Source organism: Lontra canadensis, unplaced genomic scaffold, assembly GCF_010015895.1.
Source record: "Lontra canadensis isolate GAN:19392208 unplaced genomic scaffold, GSC_riverotter_1.0 scaffold48, whole genome shotgun sequence".
NCBI classification, from domain to species: Eukaryota; Metazoa; Chordata; class Mammalia; order Carnivora; family Mustelidae; genus Lontra; species Lontra canadensis.
Window position 1 is genome coordinate 8,858,873 of NW_022631042.1, and position 24,110 is coordinate 8,882,982.

The 24,110-nt window shown below is 36.1% G+C and overlaps 1 protein-coding gene across 3 annotated transcripts in view; it reads right to left on the minus strand.

Annotated features, from left to right (window-relative positions):
• FBXL13 (F-box and leucine rich repeat protein 13) overlaps window positions 1–24,110 on the minus strand; it is a 236,611-nt gene that overhangs the window by 20,849 nt on the left and 191,652 nt on the right. For 2 of the 3 annotated variants that reach the window (XM_032873296.1, XM_032873294.1), the window contains one exon: window positions 11,242–11,325. The exons of the other annotated variant lie outside the window; for it this stretch is intronic. In XM_032873296.1, the coding sequence (XP_032729187.1) occupies window positions 11,242–11,325 (84 nt within the window). The remainder of the gene's footprint in view (window positions 1–11,241; window positions 11,326–24,110) is intronic. 3 annotated transcript variants of the gene reach the window in all.

A 24,110-nucleotide genomic window follows, 5' to 3' on the forward strand; every position in this document is an offset into this window, starting at 1 on the left:
AAATCCCACATCCTTTGAAGTCTGGCAAATTTCTTTTTTTTTTTTTTGTCTTTTCTTAATTATTATTATTTTTTTTAATTTTATTTTTTATAAACATATATTTTTTTCCCCAGGGGTACAGGTCTGTGAATCGCCAGGTTTACACACTTCACAGCACTCACCATAGCACATACCCTCCCCAATGTCCATAATAACCCCACCCCCTCTCTCCCAACCCCCCTCTCCCCAGCAACCCTCAGTTTGTTTTGTGAGATTAAGAGTCACTTATGGTTTATCTCCCTCCCAATCCCATCTTGCTTCATTTACTCTTCTCCTACCCCCTTAACCCCCATGTTGCATCTCCTCTCCCTCATATCAGGGAGATCATATGATAGTTGTCTTTCTCCGATTGACTTATTTCGCTAAGCACGATACCCTCTAGTTCCATCCACGTCGTCGCAAATGGCAAGATTTCATTTCTTTTGATGGCTGCATAGTATTCCATTGTGTATATATACCACATCTTCCTTATCCATTCGTCTGTTGATGGACATCTAGGTTCTTTCCATAGTTTGGCTATTGTAGACATTGCTGCTATAAACATTCGGGTGCATGTGCCCCTTCGGATCACTACGTTTGTATCTTTAGGGTAAATACCCAGCAGTGCAATTGCTGGGTCATAGGGTAGTTCTATTTTCAACATTTTGAGGAACCTCCATGCTGTTTTCCAGAGTGGTTGCACCAGCTTGCATTCCCACCAACAGTGTAGGAGGGTTCCCCTTTCTCCGCATCCTCGCCAGCATCTGTCATTTCCTGACTTGTTAATTTTAGCCATTCTGCGAAGTCTGGCAAATTTCTAATTCTATTGACTTGCCTCTGCAGTTGGGAACACACTAAGGCAGGGAGCAGTGGGGAACACTGAGCTTATTTCTTTTGCTCACAGCCTTTGAAGAGAGAAGAATGCCTAGGTATCTCGGTAGGAGTTTGTCTGTGACTCTCAGTTAATTCTAAGTGCCTTAGGTCTCTTAAGGGTATGTTGTTCTATTATAAAGTCTAGAAGACCATTCTTGGCATGGATAGTCAGGAAGCACAGATTTCTGTAACAAAGCTCTTACTTATTCTAGATTTTGTAGGAGATGCTTTTTCCACAATATCTACCAGATCTTTCTTCTTAATTCTACCATGAAATTCCTTGGTTTCCTCTCCTCAAACCCTGTAAAATGATTCTGAACCTGGTCCTTCTGGGATCTTCATCACTGAGAGTTTAGTCCATTATTTCCTAACAGTAATCTGAAATATTGGATGAGGTAAAGAATTTTCCTGAGCAGTAAGGCCAAGAGATAGTGGCCAAAGGTCTGGATGTTCTATCTCCCCATACAGAAGACTTCAGAGCATCCTTTGTATCAAGGGCCAAAGATTAAGGCCATTTTGGAAAGGGATCCTCTGTTTGTTGCTTCCCTCACAACTAAGAACAAACTACATCCCCGGAGAAGAGGTGGAGTTATTGAAGTCTCATACTTTGACAATTTTTGAATGATTTAATCTTAGAAACCAAATAGAAATCAATGTTGGGTTTTTAGAAAATTGTTGCTACGTGGAGCCAACACATCTAATCCATCTTTGGCATTATAAGTCAGTACATGTCAAAGGCCACGGAAACCACTAAACTACCAAGGGGGTGGAGTCAATGAACTGATGAGAGTGATTGATGGAAATCTTGCATAAACAACATGTTTGTGACTAGTCATAAAGCTTAGTGATTTGAAGTAAGAGTTTGAAATTAGAAAAGAGTCTCTAGAGGGTAATCTGCTTCTGGCTCCTAGGGCAAGAATGAATCAAACTGAATATTAGGTCAAGACATGAATCCAGTTCTTCTTACAGTTTAGAAGACATGTCCAGAAAAGGCTGTCAATGGGGTATTCTTGGGGAGGAAGACTCAAAAATGTTGCTGAATGAGGTGGGTATTCACTGGGCCTTTCTGACTTGAGTATTGATGTTTGCTCCACAGCAGTTGTGAGGGTTTCTGTTCCCTTGCACAGGTAATTCAGGGTACAGGACTGAGAACCCTGAGCCCCCACTTGGACTCAGCCTGGAGTAGCCTCACATCTACAGAACCGCTTGACCTACTGAAAAGTCCTGAATCAGGCTAAAAGTCAAATGAACAGCAGTGGATCTTAGTCTGCTGCTCTTCCAGCTGTAAAGTAGCTCATAATTTGCCCCATACAGCTATCCTCCCTAGTTCCTTATTCCCTGATCCCTCTTCTCTTAATTCTCTATTTATAAATCAAGATAAATCAGTTACTCAAGTAAAGGTCAAATAAAAAGCAAAATCGAAAGTTTGTAACACAAGAAAACAGATAAAAGAGGTTAAAGGTTAAATCAGAAAAGATTAAAGAAGAAAAGGAACTTGTTATCTCAAGTGTCCAAGCTGTTAGGTCAAGATTAGGGATCTCAAAAAAGAAGGGACTGTAAGAGAACAATGAGGGAAGTGGATGTTCTAGCATCTCTACTGTTGGTTATGACCCATAAACAAAAGTTGTCAAATACTTTTGTGATCATCAAAGAACATGTTAACCTAGGCTACAGCTGGGCTCTTAAAATTTATCAGTGGTACCATTTGGGAGATGTCAGTAAACAAGCTTGTGAAGAATATACACAACTATTAGGCAGAAAAGACACAAGAGAGTCAGTAAAGCTGAGCCACAACCACTTGCCTCTTATTTTTCTTATGTAGTTATAAATACCACACACTGCATTCTGGTCACAGGGCTTTAAAACAGATACTATCTCTGTTAGGGATACTTTTTTTTTTTTTCCCTCATAATAAAAGATAAGAGGAGGCCATCTTTGGATTTGAAGAACAATGATAATATCTAAATCTGAATCTTCCCTTTCTCTCAAAACCATAAAATCTGTAGAGGAACAAACAAAACTACACAGTACTCATATATTCACCCTTACAAGGAGACAGAAAACACTACAGCCTTCCAATTACTAAGTAGGATAAAAACAGAAATGAATTTCAACAGAGCTCCCTTAGCCTGCCTGCAGCTACCACAGGCCTCTGGAGTGAGAGAGCAGGAAAGGGGACTCTATCATAAGAGTAGAAGGGCAAAGAGAGCTTAAAGGAAGCACAGACAGAAGCGCTCACAAGAAGATAAAGTGTAACAGTGAATGCCAAAATACTGAATAGGACGTGGTAGTTCACAGTGCCAGTTACATGACTGAGCTATGGGAAAGAACTTGAAAATGAGGGTACAACAAATCTCCCAGGTAGCCAGATGCGTGGATGTCATAACCATGTCTTCCCCCTCATCCCTGTCCAAACTATCTACACTTCCATGGATTTTACTACTTCAGTGTTCTCCAACCCATCCCCTTCTCTCTAGCCTCACCGGTACTGTTCTTTTCAGGCTGCCTCTCTCTTTCCCCTGAACTATAAAAAACTTACTCACTTTATTCCTTCTATAAATCTTGATAGCTATCTTCTCTCCCCACTGTCCTTCAGTCTAACTTCTACATTTCTCCTTAAAGTTATTTTCCAGCAGATAAGCTTTCCCCGGCATTCCCATGCTAGATTAATTACTTCAACTGAATCCCCCCATAGATTTCTTTATCACAGTATTAAAGCCAGCATCCTGACTCGGGAATTAGACTTTATACCCTAGCTCATGTGTTTCTTTGTTTCATGACTTAGGGCAAGATTCTTAACCTCTTTGAACCTCAATTTCCTTATCTGTAAAACAGAATTAAAAGTATCACCTACCTTATAAGGTACCTAATTAACACACGGGAAATACTTAGGACAGTTCCTGGCCTGTAGCAGGTGCTAAATTAATGTTAGGTAGCAATCACCATGTGATGTTGGATTTTTCTGTTTATAAGTCTGCCTATTTGACTAGACCTACTTTTGTTTTCAAAAAATGAGCAGATTATCTCAGTGTTCACTACAGTGAAAGTCCAGTCCAAATGTTTTTAGTTCAACCACTGAGCAAGATTTTCATAAAATAAATCTGAGTGGGACAATTTGAGTACTGTCTTACATGAAGGCATGGAGTTATTCACCTAAGTTGAACTTAATCATTTAAGTTTTTGTCAACTCGGTGATTTCAAGTAACAGGAGGCTAGTGTTGTACTACGGAAGCTTAAGAATCTTTATGAATGGATACACTCAAAGTACCTGAACTTTGGGGCAGCCACAGGTTTCATCTGTATGAGCATAGCCAGCCCACCAGGCTGCACATTGCAAGGGGCTCAAAGAGAGCAAGCCCTTGACAACTAAAGTGCAGTGCTCACTAGCGGTGGTTGCCTACCTGCCCCGCTCACAGATAGTTCTCTTGATCTTGGCTCCGGAGCTCTCCAGTTCCTAACTTCATTCCTGGGTTCTCAAGATCTGATTCAAGCCTCAGTTACATTTATCACCCCTTTTGGATGCTACTGGTTCAGGCAGTATCCATGGATCCTGAAGTAATGATCTGGACTTCACTTCCCAGTCTGCATGAGAGTTTGGAACTTAGCAGTGCTGTTCTCAAAACAAGAAAAAAGGTGAGTGAGCTGAAAATCGACAACACTTCTTCATCTGTCAGATAATGGAGGTCACAAAGCAAACCACCACTCTGAAAACTATGTGAATACAGAGAATCAGGGCTTACTAGGAGCAGAAGCCTGTGGCTGGAGCCAGATCACAACTGAAACATTTAAAGGGTAATTGACTAACTGCCAGAGACTGAAAGTGAATTAGTTTGAGAGAAAAATTCTTGGGGCCTTACCTTAGCTGAGACCCCATACTCTGATTAATTTTACCTCCAAGAAGTATTAATTTTACCTCCAAGATAACTTACCCACTAAGTTATCATGGTAAAGATCAGAGAAAAATCCCCTCATGCTTCCTGCCAGGAGAGGGAAAAATAATCATTCTGAAATACCTCCAGAACATCTGTTCTCATTAACAAAAGCCTGATCTCAAGGGAAACTGTTTCACCAGAACCCAACCAACATGGGTTTTATGAAAGCCAGTCCAACCAGGGGTAAGGGAAATGCCCAACTACAGCCCCTCTAACCTTCTTGTCTTACCTAAGTATAGCCGAGGCAGGGAGAGGGGTTGGAAGCACTTGTAAAGACCAAGCCCTGGGGCACAGGCCCATTAAAAGACTGAAACCTGATCATATGAATATAGAATGAATCTCCCCCAACAACACACCTAACTACCACACAAATAGGGTTCCTGTATAATAACACCTTAACAAAAAGATTAGAAATCATATAAAATATATTCTTAGGCTACCGTGGAATGAAACTAGAAATCACAAAGATAGCTAGAAAATCCTAAAATATTTAGAGATTGAACAACACACTCCTAAATAAATATGGGTCAAAGAAGTCTCAAAAGAAATTTTATGCATGTTGGAAAATATGTTTAGTATCATAATCCTAGTGAAAAACAAGGATCCAGGGTGCCTGGGTGGCTCAGTGGGTTAAACCTTCTGCCTTCAGCTCAGTCATGATCCCAGGGTCCTGGGATGGAGCCCTGCATCAGGTTCTCTGCTCAGCAAGGAGCCTGCTTCCTGCCCCCCCAAACCCCAACTGCCTCTCTGCCTACTTGTAATTTCTGTCAAATAAATAAATAAAATCTTTTAAAAAGAAAAGAAAAAAGAAAAACAAGGATCCATTTTCTTTTTTTTTAATCATTTTTTTAAATTTATTTTCAGCATAACAGTATTCATTGTTTTTGTACCACACCCAGTGCTCCATGCAATCCATTTTCTTTTTAACTGGTTTGTTCTCTTATACTATTTTCAAGAAAATAGCAATTTTACTTATGTAGTGTTCTTGACTTTTTTGGATGCTTTTACATACATAAATTTATTTAGTCAATTATATCTAAGTTCCTCTGGATAGTGCATTCATTCATTCATAGGAGTAAAAATTAATAAACTATCTCTTCCAAGAGCACATTCTATACTATCTTCTTAGCATTAGAGCAGTCTGGCCGTCAAGATTACCTGTTTTCCGACTCTGTTTAACTGAGGTAAATAAATTATCAAATCATTATACTAAATATGTTCAATTTTCATTTGCCAGCATATATTAGTTTCTTCTCCATTAAATAGAATAATAAGCGTAGTAATAGGTAATATACATCACGCACTCTGTATAAGGAACCATACTAAGTATTCAGATTTTTTGTTTTTAAAGATTTTAGTTATTTATTTGACAGAGATCACAAGTAGGCAAAGAGGCAGGTGGGGGGGTTTGGGGGGGATGAAGCAGGCTCCCTGCTGAGCAGAGAGCCTGATGCGGGGCTGGATCCCAGAACCCTGGGATCATGACCTGAGCCTAAGGCAGAGACTTTAACCCACTGAGCCACCCAGGCGCCCCTATCCAGATATTTTATATCATTCAATCTTCACATCAGGAAGACTGTTTTCTTATTATGCCCATTTTTACAAGTGAAGAATCCAAGGCCTGGAGAAGGAAACTAACTTGCCCAAAGTTATACATCTTCACAGACTGAACCTGTCAAATTCTGTCTGGCTGCAGAGCAGATGCTGGCAAACTGCCAAATTTTTACTTGCTGGCCAGATCTGATCTGCCACTGTAAAGAATGGCTTTTACGTTTTTAAATGTTGAAATAATAAAAAAATAATATCTCATGTGAAAATTATATGAATTTCAGGTTTTATTTTCCATAAAGTTTTATTGGGACACAACCCCTGTCATTTGTTTATGTACTGTCTAAGGCTGTTTTTCACCCCACACCAGCAGAGTTGAGCAGTTGTGACTGAAATGTATCACCTTCAAAGTCTGTAATGGAAGCTGTCTGGTCTTTACAGGAGAATGCTACAGAAAAGTAACAGGAAGAGATGACTCCTATTCTAGAGTGCTAGTTCCTGCCTGTCTCGTGATTATAGCCACTATAGGAGCAATGAATTGCTATGATACTAAGTGAATTGCTTAAGATTATGTGGCCAGGCAGAATCAGGATAAAATTTAGGACTTTGGATTGCTAGGCCCACATTTCCAATATTATATCATTGCCTTTGCTATCAGCGCTAATGTCCACACTTTTTAAAAAAATCTCCACACTTTTAATTCACATATTTAATTTTTAAAATAAAAATATAAACAAAAAGATCATTCTTTAACAGACCAACTTTTATGATTTGCTTTCAATACTGATCACCATTTATTTGGTCTTAGCCTAGAAATATAATCTCGCAGCATCTCTATATACAATTTAGGTATAATAAATATACAGACACATTGAAAAATGTGTATAATATACACTAAAATGTGCACATATATTCAATTTACACATATATACTAGACACAAAGATGTACACGTTTACATCTAAACATGCAATCTAATGTATGCTAAAACTTACATTTAATTTGCACACATATGCTATACATAGGTATACACTGCCATACATATTTATGTGTAAACACATACACACACTTTTCACTGCACACACCCATGTAAGTCCTTGTGGTAAGCCATAACTAAGCTTGATTTCCCCCTCCTCTTTTTTTTTTTTTTTTTGGTTAAAGATTTTATTTATTTATTTGACAGAGAGAGACACAGAAGAGAGAGAACACAAGGAGGGGTAATGGGAGAGGGAGAGGCAGGCTTCCCACTGAGCAGAGAGCCAGATGCAGGGCTTAATCCCAGAACCCTGAGACCATGACCTGAGCTGAAGGCAGACACTTAATGGCTGAGCCACACAGGCGCCCCTCCAATGCCCTTTCTTAATTAACTACCTCAACCTACCAACACCGAAACAATAAAAAAAAATTTGTCCAGCTGCAAATGACCTACATAAAGAAAAATATGTACATTTGTATGTATGATTATTACAGTATGTATTTATAGCATACTTCATTCCCCAAAATGGGAATGAGAAATATAAACTAGATAAAGAAGGGCAAAAAGCAATTAGAGTAAATAATTGTATTTATTCCATTGGTTATATCCAAAGAAGACAGAACTTCCATTTTATCTGTATTGCAACATCCCAATTAAAAAATTGCCAATTCTTTTGCCAAACTGGACAGTTTGCTAATTAAATGCTCAAGGAAAAGATTTCTTGAGAAATGCTCTGTTACGACTGCATCAAACATCTTTTCCAAAATGTGTGTGCCTTTCAAGAGCACCAAATAATTTTAGTTTAACATGATCATTGAATGTCTAATGTTCTCAGGAAAAAAAAAAATCAAAGTTGGAAGAAGTAATTAAAACCAGATCCTGAGTCAGTACATCTGAGACTCCAGACACTTAATCTGCATGTGCTGTGGTTTCCAGTAAAACACTAAAATGAGGTAATTTTTTATTCTTATTATGGGCATGACTCTTGCAAAACCTAACCAGGGTAAAAATGTTTATCTCATTTTTTCTTAAATCATCAGGTTGAATATAAGTTTCAATGCCTTGTGCTAAAAACAGAATCTCCTATATTTACCTTTAAGAAGTAACAAGAAAGTGAATTCTTGATAAATTGTAGATAATCTAAATATCTCAATGCAATCACCTTATCTGACTCCCTTCTCTTTTATAAATCCAAATAAGGAATTGTGAAATTGGTTATGTGTCATCTTCTCCTTTTACCTTCCTTGTCTCATCTCTTTTTGGACTTAATAATTGGGCTGGAGGAGGCACAGAGGAGAAAGATTATTATATGCCCAGAAATGTGAACCCGGGAATCTTAGAAGGGTAAAATTGGTTAACAGCCACAACACACACACACACACACACACACAAGCAGGGAGGACAAAATGAGATGATGAAAAAGAGGAAAAATTTTTTCATGAACTTGAATAACTGATCTTGTGTAACTAATAATTAAATAATATTGTAACTCCCATGCTCCTGTTTTCCCCCTTTTTATTTTCTCTTTTAGATGAAAAATATATATCAATTTTTAAAAGATCACATCTTTTTAAAAATTTTATTTATTTATTTGACAGACAGAGATCACAAGTAGGCAGAGAGGCAGGCAGAGAGAGAGGGCGGGGGAAGTAGGCTCCCCGCTGAGCAGAGAGCCCCATGCGGGACTCCATTCCAGGACCCTGGGATCATGACCTGAGCCGAAGGCAGAGGCTTTAACCCACTGAGCCACCCAGGCGAACCAAGATCACGTTTTTTTCACTCATCCGTATGATTGTGTGATTAGCATATGGAAGAAGTGCTTTTATCTAAAATCTAAGAGTACCTGGAACCCATAGAGTCAAGGAGAAATGACAGAGAGCACCGGCTTCCTAATACTTAGCCTCGTATTTTGATCAGTACTTTCTCATCCCAAGGAACGTTTTAAAGAATCCATTAGTAAGTGGTGTAAATTAAGAGGCCCTGTCATCACTGTGATAGGTTTCAGTACTACTTAATGATTTGTAGTTAGTGGTCAAATGTAATTGATCACCATATAAGAAATATAACACAATATTAGAACTGTTAACATGTTTTATCTTAATAAACCTTTATTCTATCACCTTGTCAAAGACCTTTTAAAAGCCTGACTAGATCATATTCATGGATAAAATTTTATGTAAATGTATGTTTAAATTTAAAGGAACTGCAGTAGGGTGAATCATTGTGTAAGCTTAGAAGAAACTTTCAGCTTTTTCTCCTAGTAGATTTCAGGCATGTAAGTGTTTTGCAACCCCTTTGGGTACTGTAGAGTTAAAATCTTGTCCTCCGTGAAAGTTGTTAGTCTTCTCTGGGATTTTGCTTTGAAAGATATGATTTCTTCTCTTTAACTCTTTGTACAGTTGAATACACACTAGGCAGATTCTTTGGGAACTTGTTAGAACCTTAGCACCCAGAGTCTGAAGGTGAGAAAAAAATGGCATTGCTTGACACTAGTTCCTCTTAAAGGAGATTTCTTAATGGTGTTACATTTTCCCCTTATGTACCACTAATTGCCCAGACATAATGAATTACAGCAAAAATAATTTTAAAATAAATTTGTTCCACTAAGCCATGTTGTCAGTCAACCATTTAGAACAGGAATTTTCCGTTTCTACTCTTTATTTCCATAAAACTGTAGTTAGATTAGTTTACTGAGAAAGGTATAGGACGTTGGACAGTCATTAACCTCTCTCGGCCTTAATTTCTTCCCCTATAAAATTAGGGAGTTGGTTTAGATGGTTCTAGGATTCCTTCAGCTGCAAAACTCTGAAATTCTGTGCTAAAGTCTAGACCACCTTTTGACCCAGCATCCTCGATAGCTCACCATTTATATAATATTTTAACACTCTTCTGTGAGTCATGTTTGAACTTCTTGTAATGTCCATTTCCAATTCACAGAAGAGAGCTTCAAGTTTGTGATACTCTGTAGAATTCTCAGCTATCAGCTTGCGTTATCTTTAATAAATCCTTTTATCTCAGAGTTTCTTTGAAAAAAAAAAAAATGTTTTCCTAGCTTTAGCCCTGAGTTTTTATAAGTGGTTGGGGTTTTTAACTCTCAGGACACATTAAATGGAGTTTCCAGTGTGTTTAACAGTTTGCACATTCCTAGGTTATTGGTTCTCTTTAAAAGTGTTACCTTCCATGATTTACTAATAGGTTACCAGATGTTGTCCTGGTTCAGTGCATGGATGGACCTATGATTGTGGTTTTTCTTCTTTTAACAGCACACTGAGATGCTTAATGTTGTAATAAATGTTACATTGAGGCTTGCTCACAATAGCTATTTTACGGCTCCTAGCACATCCCTCAAGACCAGATCTAGGAAATTTACCTTCTCATGAGCTCTTAAAGTACCAGCTGAGCACATAATCATCTATCCTATCCAATTACTTAGCTCGTGCTTTCTGTTATGGTAAAACATGCTATCCACTGTGTTTGAGTATCTGAAGTTCCTAATTGTTAAGTACCTGGTATAATTTTTCAAACTCTCCCAATTTTCATGGTTAGATTATATAACATTTTTATCTACAGAATATTTTCTTTATATGAGAAGACTTTTACCACATTTCATTTCATCTTTCTCCAAGTGAAATGTCTGCCTATCCTTATTTATCCCTTAAGTCTAACATCAGGAAGGGAGAGTAGATAGGAAAAATAAGAAAACAAATTCTTTTAGTTACCTTAAGCTGTGGAGGCCTGTGTAAAGTCCAGGAGTTTATTTTGTCTTAACCAAGATCACATATGAGTTAATACATTTGCAATCCTCTTATTTTTTTCTACTATGACCTACAAAGTTTATTCAATTTGTGCCTAATTTTTAATCATAATTCTTTAACAGAAGACCTTTATTATCTTACCGTAATTCCGACATCGGTGATTTTATAACACTCAGATAGAGAAAGTTCCTTTAATTTTTTATGTCTGGAAAGTATCATCAAACCCTAAAAATATTTAATATAAAGATCACTTTGTGATTATAATTTAGGCAGTATATTTCTAATATATTATATCTAATATATTATATCTAAATATATTTAACATATATTAAATATGTTATATATAATATAATATTAAAATATATATTATATGTTATAGCATATATTATTAAATATTATATATTAATCGAAATATATTCCAATATATTATATCTAAAAATATTTAATATAAAGATCACTTTGTGATTATAATTAGACAGTATATTTCTAATAAAATAACAACCATTTATGTAAACTAAAAATAATAGTTTCTATCTTATATTTCTTTACACTTTAATTATAAAATCACTTTGGCTAGACAACATTATTAAATAAAAATTTCAGATTTTCTCTAATGTTTTGTAAGAAGTATGACAGAATCTTCCTGAGACAAGGGAAAGAAGAGCAAAAATAAACTATCAGGACTACATAAAAATAAAAAGCTTCTGCACAGCAAAGAAAACAACCAACAAAACTAAAAGGCACCCTACTAAATAGGAGAAGATATTTGCAAATGACTTAGCCAATAAAGGGTTAATAACCAAAATATATAAAGAACTTATACAAATCAGCACCTAAAAGATGAATAATCGAATTTAAAAATGGGCAGAAGATGTGAACAGACGTTTCTCCAAAGAAGACATCCGGATGGCGGACAGACACATGATCATCATCACTCATTATCAGGGAAATGCAAATCAAAACTACAATGAGGTATCACCTCACACCTGTCAAAATGGCTACAATCAAAAACAAAGAAACAACAAGTGTTGGTGAGGATGTGGAGAAAAAGGAACCCTCTTGCCCTGTTGGTGGGAATACAAATTGGTGCAGTCACTGTGGAAAACAGTGTAAAGGTTCCTCAAAAAATTAAAAATAGGACTACCCTGTGATCCAGCAATTACAGTGCTGGGTATTTCTCCAAATACAACAAGAGAAATTAAAAGGGATACATGCATTCATATGTATATAGCCAAATAATGGAAGCAGCCTGTCCATCAATAGATGGATGGATAAAGAAGGTGTATGTGTATATATACACATATATGTATATGTATAATACATATATCTAATATGCAATATAAATAAATATTATATATACATAATTTTTAAAAGAATGGAATCTTGCTATTTGCAACATCATGGATGGATCTAGAGAGTATAATGCTAAGCAAAATAAGTTAGTCATGGAAAGACAAATACTACATGATATCATTCATATGTAGAATTTAAGAAACAAACAAGCATGGGCGCCTGAGTGGCTCAGTCAGTTAAGCAGCTGCCTTTGGCTGGGGTCATGATCCTGGGGTCCTGAGATGGAGCCCCATGTCGGGCTCCCTGGTCAGCAGGGAGTTGGCTTTTCCCTCTCCCTCAGGCTCTCCTCCCTGCTTGTGTTCTCTCTCAAATAAACAAAATCTAAGAAAAAAAAAGAAAGAGAACCAAAGGAAAAAAAGAGACAAACCAAGAAACAGACTTTAACTATAGAAAACAAACTGATAACCAGAGTGATTGCCGAAGGGGAGGTGGGGGGATGGATGAAGTAGGTGATGGGATTAAGAAGTGCACTTGTGATGAGCGCGGGGTGATGTAAGGAGTTGTTGAATCACTGTAATGTACACCTGAAACTAATATAACGCTATATTTTAACTATACTGGAATTAAAATTTTTTAAAATAGAAATATAAAAAAGAATAAAAAAGAGGGCATTAGCTACTTTTTAATTTTTCCGCCTCTTACCCCAGTACCTAGCATAGGAAGAAGGAAAAAAAAAGTGTGACAGAATCCCAGAACCAGAAAATTCCTTGTTTCCTGTGTCCAGGTACATATAATCTGAATCAATATAAACAAATCTTAAAGACCCCTAAACTTAAAACTTTATTTTGAAGACAGTTCATGTGGCCAATTAATCTATTTGTCAGTAAATTTCTGTGTATGCCTAACCTAAAAAATCTGACATCTTTAGCTCATTTTATTATGTTTAATTGCTTGGAAAGGGAACAGATCTTTATATAAAGGCCTACGGACAAATAATCATTCATCAGTAGCCTACCTTTTCCATTTAAAAGCTTTGTTTCTTTTTATTTAAAAAAAAATGACTGTACTTTTTGGTTCTTAAATTTTTTAATATGTGGTTCTGCCGTTCCATTTCTCAGTACTTTCCCCACTAAACTGGGGGAACTGACGAATATGCCTCATGGATGTCATTCTCCTGTTTTTGCGTTCAGGATCACTTTTATTGCACTTCCAATGAGGTGGACAAGGGCAATTGCCTCTCATTCTATGGTCCCAGAGCTGCCAGACAGAAACAATACCAGAAACGGTACATTGGTTTGTCCTTTTAAAATTTTATTTGTAGGACTGGTTTACATTTAGTGATCTTAAATACAACACTTGGACCATAATTGAAAATGGTTTATGAAAATATTATATCCTGTTTTTTTTCACTGATGCATTTATTAGGCCTTTTCATTTAAAAAAAAAAATCCAGGTCAGGGAAAGAAGTGCTTGACAATCTACTTAATTGAAGCCACTGTTTAAATTGCAATTTCTAATTTCTTTTAATGGTTTTTTACACCATCCAAAAATAAAGTCACTCCACTCATTTTAAAATTTTTATTGCAAATGTGGATTCTTTTGTTAGGAACACATTATGTTTTCTGCCTCCTTGTTTCAAAACAAAAAATTACTAAGCCCTGTGGAGCCAGCAGATGTGGTCTAGGTTCCAGATGCAGATGCTATTTTATTCATGTTAGAAGAATTGGAGTTTAGATATTCCAACAGAAACCAAATTGTTTAAACAAAAATAATAAGAAATGCAAGGCTTGTCTCATTGCCCTATACCTCATAATAGCTAAAAGTATTTTATTAGCTTATGGAGAATTTGTCCAGTGAAACTATCTCTGGAGTTTTCACTTTTTTTTTGTTCTACTTTCATATAGTCAAGTTAAAATTTTTTAAAATGAACTGGAAATGAGGTATACTTGCTAAGTATAACATTTGTCCAAGTTCTCTTTACTACTTTATTCAAGATTACTAAAAGTTAATATTAAAATAGAAGATTATATTTCATTACTACAATTGTTCACTAAAACATATGGCCTCAAAATTTAATTAATTAACATAATTAACCATTAGCTTAATGCAAATCAAAACCACAATGAAATATCACTACATAGCTATGATGATGGTTATACTTAAAAAAGACAGATAAGGAAAATCCAGTCTGGCAGTTCTTCAAAAAACTAAACATAAAGTTACCATATGACCTAGCAATTCTACTCCTAGATATATACCTGAGAAATGAAAAAAAAATATGTCAATACAAAAAAACTTGTACTCGAATGTTCCATAGCAGCATTATTCATAATAATAAAAAAAAAAGGAACAAGCCAAATGCTCATCAACTGGTGAAAGGATAAATAAAATGTGTTATATCCATAAAATGGAATATTATTTAGCAATAATCAAGTATGATGCATACGACTATATAGATAAACATTTACATGAATAAAAGAAACCAAACCCAAAAGGCCACGAATTGTTTGATTCCACTTATTTGAAAAGTCCAGAATAGGCAAGTACGTAGAACCAAAAAGCAGATTAGTCATTGCCTAGGCTGGGCTGGACAGTGGGTTGGGGCTAGGGAATGACTGCTTGTGGGAAGGGAGCTTCATTCTGAAGTGATGAAAACGTTCTGGAATTTGATTGTAGTGATGATTGCCTAACTCGATCATCAATATACTAAAAACCACTAAATTGTACACTTTGAATTCTTGAGGTTTACAGTATGTCAGTCATCTCAGTAAAGATGTTTGTAAAAATTGACTGATCTAGTAATCGTATAGCTAAGTACAAATTTAGGCTGTTCCTACAGCATCTCTCAGTCCAAGATGAATGCAGAAGTTTCTCAGACCTGGATGGCCAGTGTATTAGCAAAACAGGGAGCAAGAGATGTCATCATGCTAATGTGCCAGACAAGTTATCACAGGGCCTGGATGCTCTAAGTAAACACAACTTTGCAACTGAGCAGCAGCAATTCTAAGCCAGCTGGAGGCCTCCACTGAAAACTGTGGAGTGCAAGTGTGGAATGCCAGCATCTCAGAACAAGTGAAAGACTATTTCAGTCAACGGGATTCAGTTTTCAATGGCTTTTTGACTCAGAAGCTTTTCAGATTCATGACCTAAAGAATATCAGAGCCAGCTAGGTAAAATGTAATACTTGGCCCCACGAGGTTCATAATGCCCCAAATCAGGTGTTCTCTGAAACACTTGTTAAGTGCTTGGGATCAAAGTCCTGGAGGTGCCAAACTTCTGCTTCTAGAAGGGATGGAAAGAGGAGTACAGGAAGATAAGTCCAAAATAAGGAGGAATGAGGAATCAACAAAAGGGAGTGACGGGGCTTCCCTGGGGCAAAGGGCAGGTGGATCCTTCTTTTTACGGATGTTGTAACCAAGAAAATGTAAATCCTCCTGAAGCTCCTTCAAAAGTCAGCCAGACTCATGAATGTTTTGCTGGAAAGGTTTTGGTTTATTTTCCTCAAGTATAGGAAGGGAATAAGTTGTAGTCGGGTGTAACACAGAGGAAAGCTACTGGCATGGTAGGCAGGATTGCAGGTTGTATGAGAATGCAAGCCCCAGGAGCTCTCGAGAATCCTAAGGAGCAGTTTACCCCTCCCCAGGCCATGGAGCTGAGGGATTGGGATCTGAGGGGCTTAGGAATTCCTAATAATTGGTTTATATTACAGCTCTGGTATCAGGTCCACAGAACGGAGCATCAGAACATAAGACTCAAAAGAAAGCAGGCATCAAGTCCCGAGAGACTTGTACATTATTCTAAAGAATTTGGACTTCATTCCGTGCAACAGAGTTAAACAAAGTGACTCTGTTTATAGTACATAAGTGACATACATAATGCAAAAAAGAAGGAGCAGGTGTTTTAAGAAAGGTATGAGGACCACAGAGCAGGGCCTGGTGGTTTAGAAATTTCCATGGAGGAAGGGGAATTTGAATTGAGCCTCAAAGACAAGTAAGATTTTGACAAGCAAAATAAGGAGAATTTGGGGGCTGAGGAAACAGCATGAACAAAGACTTCATTAGGAATGTGTGAATTGTTTGGGAAGTAGTTCAGTTTAGGGTCACTGGAAGTTGTGGGAGGGAACACTGAACCCTGCCAGGAACAGCTCCACGTACATAAGACATTTCAGAGCAAACAAATCCTTGAAAACTGTTCTCCCCCACGCCCCCCATTTTACATCTGGAATGATTTAGCTGAGGTAGATAGACATCAGCCATGAACTAGTTACCAAATGTTGGAATGGGTGTGTGTGTGTGTGTGTGTGTGTGTTTAGCATATAGCTGAGTCATAACACCTATATTCTCTTCACCTAAACTCACTGATTGTAAACATTTGCTGCCTTTGCTTAATTATTGTGTGTGTACAAACATACATTGATTTTTAATATATCCGTGAATACAGTTTTATATGTATACATGTCATATATATAATATATATATTTTGTCTATATATATATACATATTCTTGAAGCATTTTTTTTTAAACTGGAAGTGTATACTTCTAAGTTCCCTTCACCTAATTTGCCCATCCCCCACCTCCCTCCCCTCTGAACAAACCACTAGTTTGTTCTCTGTATTCATGTTTGAGGTTTTGTTTGTTAATTTGTTTTATTTTCAAGACTCTACATGTAAGTGAAATCATGGTTATTTGTTTTTATTGAACTTATTTTCTTAGTGTAATATCTTCTAGGCCCATCCACGTTGCCGCAAATAGCAAGAGCTGATTTTTTTATAGCTGAGTAATATTTCTGTGTATGTGTGTGTGTGTGTGTGTGTGTGTGTATTCCACTATGTGTGGAACATTCTTTATCCATCTACTGAATACTTGGGTTGCTTCCATATCTTGGCTGTTATAAAAAATGCTGCAGTAAGCATAGGGGTGCATATCTTTTCAAATAATGTTCTCATTTTCTTTGAGTAGATAGCCAATAATGAAATTGTTGGATTGTATGGTATTTCTATTTTTAATTTTTTGAGGAAACTCCACACTACTTTCCACAGTGGCTGCACCATTTACATGTCCACATGGCAACAGTGCAGAAGAGTTCTCTTTTTTCCACATCCTTGTCCATACTTATTATTTCTTTTCTTTATGATACTAGCCATCCTGACAGGTATGAGGTGATATCTCATTGTGGTTTTGGTTTGCATTTCCCTGGTGATTAGTAATGTTGAGCATCTTTTCATATGTCTGTTAGCCATCTTTATGTTTCTTTGGAAAATGTCTATTTAGGTCCTTTGCCCATTTTTCCATTGGATTCATTGGGTTTTTTTGGTGTTGAGTTGTGTAAGTTCTTTATGTATTTTACATATTTACCCCTTATCTGATATATCGTTTGCAAATATCTTCTCTCATTCTCTAGGTGAACTTTTGTTTTGTTCATGGTTTCCTTTGCTCTCCAGAGCTTTTTATTTTGGTGTAGTCCCAACAGTTTATTTTTGCTTTTGTTTCTCTTACTTGAAGAAACATATTCATAAATACGTTTCTATGGCTGATGTCCAAGAGATTACTGCCTATGCTTTCTTTCAGAAGTTTTATGGTTTTAGGTCTCACATTTAGGTCTTTACTCCATTTTGACTTTACTTTTATATATGGTTAAGAAAGTGATCCAATTTCATTCTTTTGCCTTTTTTTATAGCTCCCCAGTTTTCCCAACATCCTTTATTGAAAAGACTTTTTCCCCATAGTATAGTCTTGCCTCCTTTGTCATGAATTAATTACTATTAAGTGTAGTTTTACTTCTGGACTTTCTATCCTGTTCCATTGATCACTATATCTCTTTTTGTCAAGAAGCATGCTCTTTTTTTTTTTTCTTAAAGATTTTATTCATTCACTTGACAGACAGAGATCACAAGTAAGCAGAGAGGCAGGTAGAGAGAGAGGTGGGGAAACAGGCTCCCTGCTGAGCAGAGAGTCCGATGCGGGGCTTGATCTCAGGACCCTGGAGCCAAAGGCAGAGGCCCCAACCCACTGAGCCACCCAGACGCCCCAAGAACCATACTCTTTTGCTTACTGTAACTTTGTAGTATATCTTAAAATCTGGAATTGTGATAACTCCAGCTTTATTCTTTCTCAAGATTGCTTTGGTGATTCAGAGTCTTTTGTTGTTCAAAAAAAACCTGTAGGATTATTTGTTCCAGTTCTTTGAAAAATACTATTGGTACCTTGATAGCGATTTCATTGAATCTATAGATTGATTTAGGTAATATGGATATTTTGACAGTATTAATTCTTTTAATCCATGAGCATTGTATACCTTCTTATTTGTTTGTGTCATCTGCAATTTCTTTTATCATTGCTTTATAGTTTCCAGAGTACAGGTCTTTCACTTCCTTGGTTGAATTTATTCCTAGGTATTTCATTCTTTTTCATGGAATTGTAAACAGGATTATTTTCTTAATTTCTCTTTCTGCTACTTCATTATTAGTATATAGAATCACAATAGCTTTCTATATATTAATTTTGTATCCTGCAACTTTACTCAATTCATTTATTACTTCTAATAATCTTTCAGTGGAATCTTTAGGGTTTTCTATATACAGTGTTGTATCATGTGCAAATAGTGACAATCTTACTTTTTCCTTACCAATCTGGATACCTTCTATTTCTTTTTCTTGTCTGATTGCTATGGCTGGGTCTTCTAGTACTATGTTGAATAAAAGTGGTGGGAGTGGACATCCTTGTCTTGTTCTTCATCTTAGAGGAAAAGCTTGCAGTTTTTCACCATGGAATATGATGGTTCTATATGTTTCTCATATATGGCCTTTATTATGTTGATGTATGTTCCCTCTAAACTCACATTGTTGAAAATTTTCATCATGAATAGGTGTATTTTGTCAAAGGGTTTTCTACATTTATTAAGATGATCATATGGATTATATCCTTCCTCTTCTAAAGGTGATGTATTGGGAGAGGGTGGTGGGGTTATGGACGTTGGGGAAGGTATATGCTATGGTGAGTGCTGTGAAGTGTGTAAACCTGGCAATTCACAGACCTGTACCCCTGGGGCTAATAATACATTATATGTTAATTAAAAAAATTAAAAATAAGAAGAAAACTAAATGTGATGTATCTCATTGATTGGTTTGCAAATATTAAACCATCCTTTCATCCCTGGTATAAATGTGTCATTAAATTTAGGTTACTAATATTTTGTCAAGGATTTATACATCCATGTTCATCAGTGATATTAGCCTGTAGTCTTTTCTTCCTTCTTTCTTTCTTTCTTTCTTTCTTTCTTTCTTTCTTTCTTTCTTTCCAGTGTCTTTGTCTGGTTTTGTTATCAGGGTAATAGTGGCATCATAGAACGAATTTGGAAGTTTTCCTTCCCCTTCTATTTTTGGAATAGTTTGAGAAGAATAAATATTTTTGTTTGTTTGTTAGAATTCATCTGTGATGTCATCTTTTCTTGGGCTTTTGTTTGTTGGGAGTTTTTTGATTACCAATTCAATTTTATTAGTCAAAATCAGTCTGCTCAAAGTTTCTATTTCATCCTCATTCTGTTTTGGAAGATTGTAACTTTCTAGGAGTTTATTCATTTCTTCTAAGTTGTCCAATATGTTGGCATATAATGTTTCATAGTATTCTCTTATATCTGTATTGTTAGTTGTTAGTTAGTTCTCTTTCATTTCTGGAAATATTTTAGTCCTCTCTCTTTTTTGATGTGCCTAGCTAAAAGTTTTTCAATTTTGGTTATCTTTTCAAAGAACCAGCTTTTGGTTTTGTTTTCTTTTCTATTGGGGGGGGGATCTATTTCATTTAGTTCCACTCTATTCTTTATTATATCCTTCCTTTTACTAACTTTGGCCTTTCTTTATTCATCTTAGTCTAATTCCTTTAGGTGAAATGTAGATTCTTTATTTGAGATTTTTCTTGTTTTTAGGTATGTCTGTATCACTATAAACTTCTCTCTTAGAACTACTTTTGCTGCATCCCAAAGATTTTGGACTGTTGTGTTTTCATTCTCATTTGTCTCCATGTATTTTTTAATTTTCTCTTCTTCATTGACCAATTGGTTGTTCAGTAGCATGTTGTTTAGCCTCCATGCATTTGTGGGGTTTTTGGTTTTTTTAAAGAATACCATTCTTTTTTTTTTTTTTTTTAAGATTTTATTTATTTATTTGACAGAAAGAGATCATAAGTAGGCAGAGAGGCAGGTAGAGAGAGAGGGGGAAGCAGGCTCCCTGCTGAGCTTAAAACCCCAATGTGGGGCTCGATCCCAAGCCCCTGAGATCATGACCTGAGCCAAAGGCAGAGGCTTAACACACTGAGCCACCCAGGTGCCCCATTTGTGGGTATTTTTTTTTAAAGATTTTTTTTTTTTTTATTTGACAGATCACAAGTAGGCAGAGAGGCAGGCAGAGAGAGAGAGGAGGAGGAGGCAGGCTCCCTGCTGAGCAGAGAGCCCGATGCGGGACTCAATCCCAGGACCCGATCCCAGGACCCTGAGATCATGACCTGAGCCAAAGGCAGAGGCTTTAACCACTGAGCCACTCAAGCGCCCCCATTTGTGGGTTTTTTTTAAGGTTTTTTTTCTAGTAGTTGATTTTTTTTCTTGTAATTGTAATTTTTTTCCTTACAATTTTCTTATAATTGTGTTCAGAAAAGATGCTTGATATGAATTCAATCTTCTTAAATTTATTGAGACTTGTTTTGTGGCCTAACATATGATCTATCCTAGAGAATGTTCTATGTGTATTTGAAAAAAAAAAAAATATATATATATGTGTATTTTATGTATTTAAAAAAATACACACACACACACACACATATATATATATATATATGTGTGTGTGTGTATTTTATATTTTATATATATATGTCTATCTATATATATCAATCAGAAACAATGACTGTGAATAAGACTAGATGGACCTAACAGATAGACATATATATGTCTATCTGTATATATCTATATAATAAGACTAGATGGATATAGATATATACAGATAGACATATATATGTCTATCTGTTAGGTCCATCTAGTCTTATTCACAGTCATTGTTTCTTTGTTGATTTTCTGTCTGGTTGATCTATCCACTGATTTAAGTGATGTTAAAGTCTTCTACTATTATTGTATTGTATTATTGTCAGTTTCTCCTTTATGTCTGCTTAGCTTTATGTATTTAGATGCTCCTATGTTGAATGCATAGATATTTGCAATTTTTCTATATTTCATATATACGTGTGTAAATATGAAATATATATGTATGTGTGTATGTATATGTTATAAATTTGCCTGAACCATTTGAAAATAAGTTTCAGATATTCATGATGCTTTATCACTAAATATTCTCTTTGTATCTCTTTAGGAATAAGGACATTTTCCTGTGTATATATAGTATAATATATATAGAATATTATAATACTTAAAATTAACAGTAATACTGTACTATCTAATATAAAGCCAGTATTTGGGTGTTTTTTTTTTTTTTTTAATTCCAGGACCCAGTCAGAGTTCATTCGTTGCATTTAGTTGTCATGTGTCTTTAGCCTTTTTTCTTTTCTTTAAATTTTGTCTTTTAAGACATTGACTTTTAAAGATCCCAGGTCAATCACTACTTAGAATGTCTCACATTCTGGATTTTTCTGATTGTTCCTTAGGATTAGATTCTAGATTAAGAAAATTCTGCAAGAAAAATGAACTATTAGGATTTTATCAAGATCAAAAGCTTTTGCACAGCAAAAGAAACAGTTAACAAAACCAAAAGACAACTGACAGAATGGGAGAAGATATTTGCAAATGACATATCAGATAAAGGGTAGTGTCCAAAATCTATAAAGAACTTAGCAAACTCAACACCCAAAGAACAAATAATCCAATCAAGAAATGGACAGAAGACATGAACAGACATTTCTGCAAAGAAGACATCCAGATGGCCAACAGACACATGAAAAAGTGCTCCATATCACTCGGCATCAGGGAAGTACAAATCAAAACCACAATGAGATATCACCTCACACCAGTCAGAATGGCTAAAATTAACAAGTCAGGAAATGACAGATGCTGGCGAGGATGCGGAGAAAGGGGAACCTCCTACACTGTTGGTGGGAATGCAAGCTGGTGCAACCACTCTGGAAAACAGCATGGAGGTTCTTCAAAATGTTGAACATAAAACTACGCTATGACCCAGGAATTGCACTACTGGGTATTTACCCTAAAGATACAAACATAGTGATCTGAAGGGGCACGTGCACCCGAATGTTTATAGCAGCAATGTCCACAATAACCAAACTATGGAAAGAACCTAGATGTCCATCAACAGATGAATGGATAAAGAAGAGGTGGTATATATATACAATGGAATACTATGCAGCCATCAAAAGAAATGAAATCTTGCCATTTGCGATGACGTGGATGGAACTAGAGGGTATCATGCTTAGTGAAATAAGTCAATCAGAGAAAGACAACTATCATATGATCTCCCTGATATGAAGGAGAGGAGATGCAACATGGGGGATTAAGGGCGTAGGAGAAGAGTAAATGAAACAAGATGGGATTGGGAGGGAGACAAACCATAAGTGACTCTTAATCTCACAAAACAAACTGAGGGTTGATGGGGGGAGGGAGGTTAGGAGGCAGGGTGGGGTTATGGACATTGGGGAGGGTATGTGCTATGGTGAGTGCTGTGAAGTGTGTAAACCTGGCGATTCACAGACCTGTACCCCTGGGGATAAAAATATATTATATGTTTATAAAAAATAAAATTTAAAAAAAAAGGAAGAAAAGAAAATTCTGTAAGAATACTATCCACGTTCTCTTGCATCCCTTTAGGAGGCACATACGTAAAGTGTCCCATTATTGGAGATGCTTTTACTCACTTGATTCAGGAGGTGACTATACATCCTTCATTAGAGTATATTTTTACTCTCCATTTAATAAATAATCTGTGGTGTGATTCTTTGAGACCACAAGAATACTGTTTCCCAAAAACCTTTTTGTCAGTGGTTTTAGCATTAATTGGTGATCCTTGCCTAAATCACTTATTTCATTGGGAGCTGCAAAATGCTGATTTTTCTCACTCTACCATTCCTTCTGTATTTATTAGCTCTTTTCTACCTTTTCTACCATCATTTCTCTTCAGTTTTGCTGAATATTTTGGGAGGTATTTTGAATAAAATGACTATTTTAGAAATAACAATTATTGCAGTTAATTTTTTGTGTTACCTTAACAATCTTTAAGTTTCTCCAAATTCCTGCTGAGCACATATACACGATACATTTACTGTTTTGGTTGGTGTGATTATGTTACTTGTTGGCAAAAGACAACACACTGAGGAAAATAAAAACACCAATATTTTGCCATATTATAGGACTGAATATTTGGTCATAATTTAAAAACAAATGAAACATATTTTATAAAGGAAACTGATGTGGATGAAACGTTATGAAACAAAGTTTAACATTCTGAAAGTAATTTATTCTTTAAAACTTGTAGATGGCTTTTTTTCTGAGACACTGTGTTTTTAGATAAAGTTTGGAAAGACGGTCTAGGAATATTAATATTAGAATAAAATAGAGTGTAATTTATCTGACAGCCACATTACTACAGATCATCCTCGTTTATACTATGTTTCAGTTTGAAACTGTCAACACTTTAATACAGGCACACCAGAAGAGTAAATAAGCATACATAAACTTTATAATCTGTCTTGAATATGATTAAAGAAACAATTTC